The sequence below is a fragment of the Artemia sp. Qi Xiang Cuo genome, chromosome 8 (genome assembly GCF_049724085.1).
Source record: "Artemia sp. Qi Xiang Cuo chromosome 8, ASM4972408v1, whole genome shotgun sequence".
NCBI classification, from domain to species: Eukaryota; Metazoa; Arthropoda; class Branchiopoda; order Anostraca; family Artemiidae; genus Artemia; species Artemia sp. Qi Xiang Cuo.
In genome coordinates this window covers 929,592-930,572 of record NC_142801.1, presented here as the reverse complement: position 1 = coordinate 930,572, position 981 = coordinate 929,592, and the positions used below count along the sequence as shown (strand labels likewise).

The following is a 981-nucleotide window of genomic DNA, read 5'->3' as shown; positions in this document are numbered from 1 at the left end:
AGGTTGAATGATAGACTATCATCAAGAAGTGAAATGAATGCTTTTTATGCACTCCGAAAAAGGTTAAGCCAGCTTTGCCTCTCACAGAGACTTTCTGACTTGGCTTTAGTTACTTACTTTACTTTCGGCGGGAACCAGACGATGATCCATCCTGCCCGGCATCAATGGAACATGGGATGACTGACGTAGTCCAACACGATCAGTCAGCAGCAGCTTCTTCTGCAATCTTCAGCCAGTTCTTATCTCAACGACGTCCGTGTCGTCGGAAGCCACCCCAAGGATCCAGGTCATTCTTGAATGTCTGAAAGAAGATTCTTCCTTTGGCCACCTGGTCTCCGTTTCCAAGTTGAAAGGGGGTCGAAGGTGAGGACATCACGGGATATAGTTCCAGCTGGTCGTCGTAGTGTGTGTCCCAAGAATTTCAGTCGTCGTTGTTTTATGATTACCAAGAGGGGGGCCTTCTGGGAACAGTGCCTTCGAACCTCAGGATTTGAGTTATGAAACCATCGGCTGACCCGTAGTATGTGTCTCATGCAGCGATGGTCGAATTCTTCTAGTGAACGTGTTTCTTCGGCCTTTAAAGGCGAGGGTTCACAGGCGTACAGCAGGATCGATTGAACAGTTGCCTTGTAGACGTTCATCTTCGTTTTGATGCTAATTTCATGTCTATTCCAAAGCGACTTCTTCATGCTTGTGAAGACACCCCATGCCTTTCCTATTCGAGCTCCATGCCTTTCCTATTCGAGCTCCATGCCTTTCCTATTCGAGCTCCATTCGGTGTTACGATAGAACCAAGGTAGCAGAACTCTTCAATAGTCTTGATGGTTTCGCCCTATAGTTGGATATCTGGGTCACTTTCATGAATTTGGTTTTATGCATGCTGATCATGAGGCCAGTTTTCTTTGATATATAGGAGGCATTGTTGACCATCTTTTAGGGCTAAGCCAACGAGTTACTCATGTGACGCACATCGTCTGTGAA

At 46.3% G+C, this 981-nt stretch overlaps 1 protein-coding gene across 1 annotated transcript; it reads right to left on the bottom strand.

Annotated features, from left to right (window-relative positions):
* Window positions 1–287: 287 nt before the first annotated feature.
* Window positions 288–689, bottom strand: LOC148949053 (uncharacterized). Its single transcript, XM_089093626.1, has one exon. The coding sequence runs from the start codon at window positions 687–689 to the stop codon at window positions 288–290; it is 402 nt and encodes a 133-aa protein (XP_088949752.1).
* Between the last annotated feature and the right edge of the window lie 292 nt (window positions 690–981).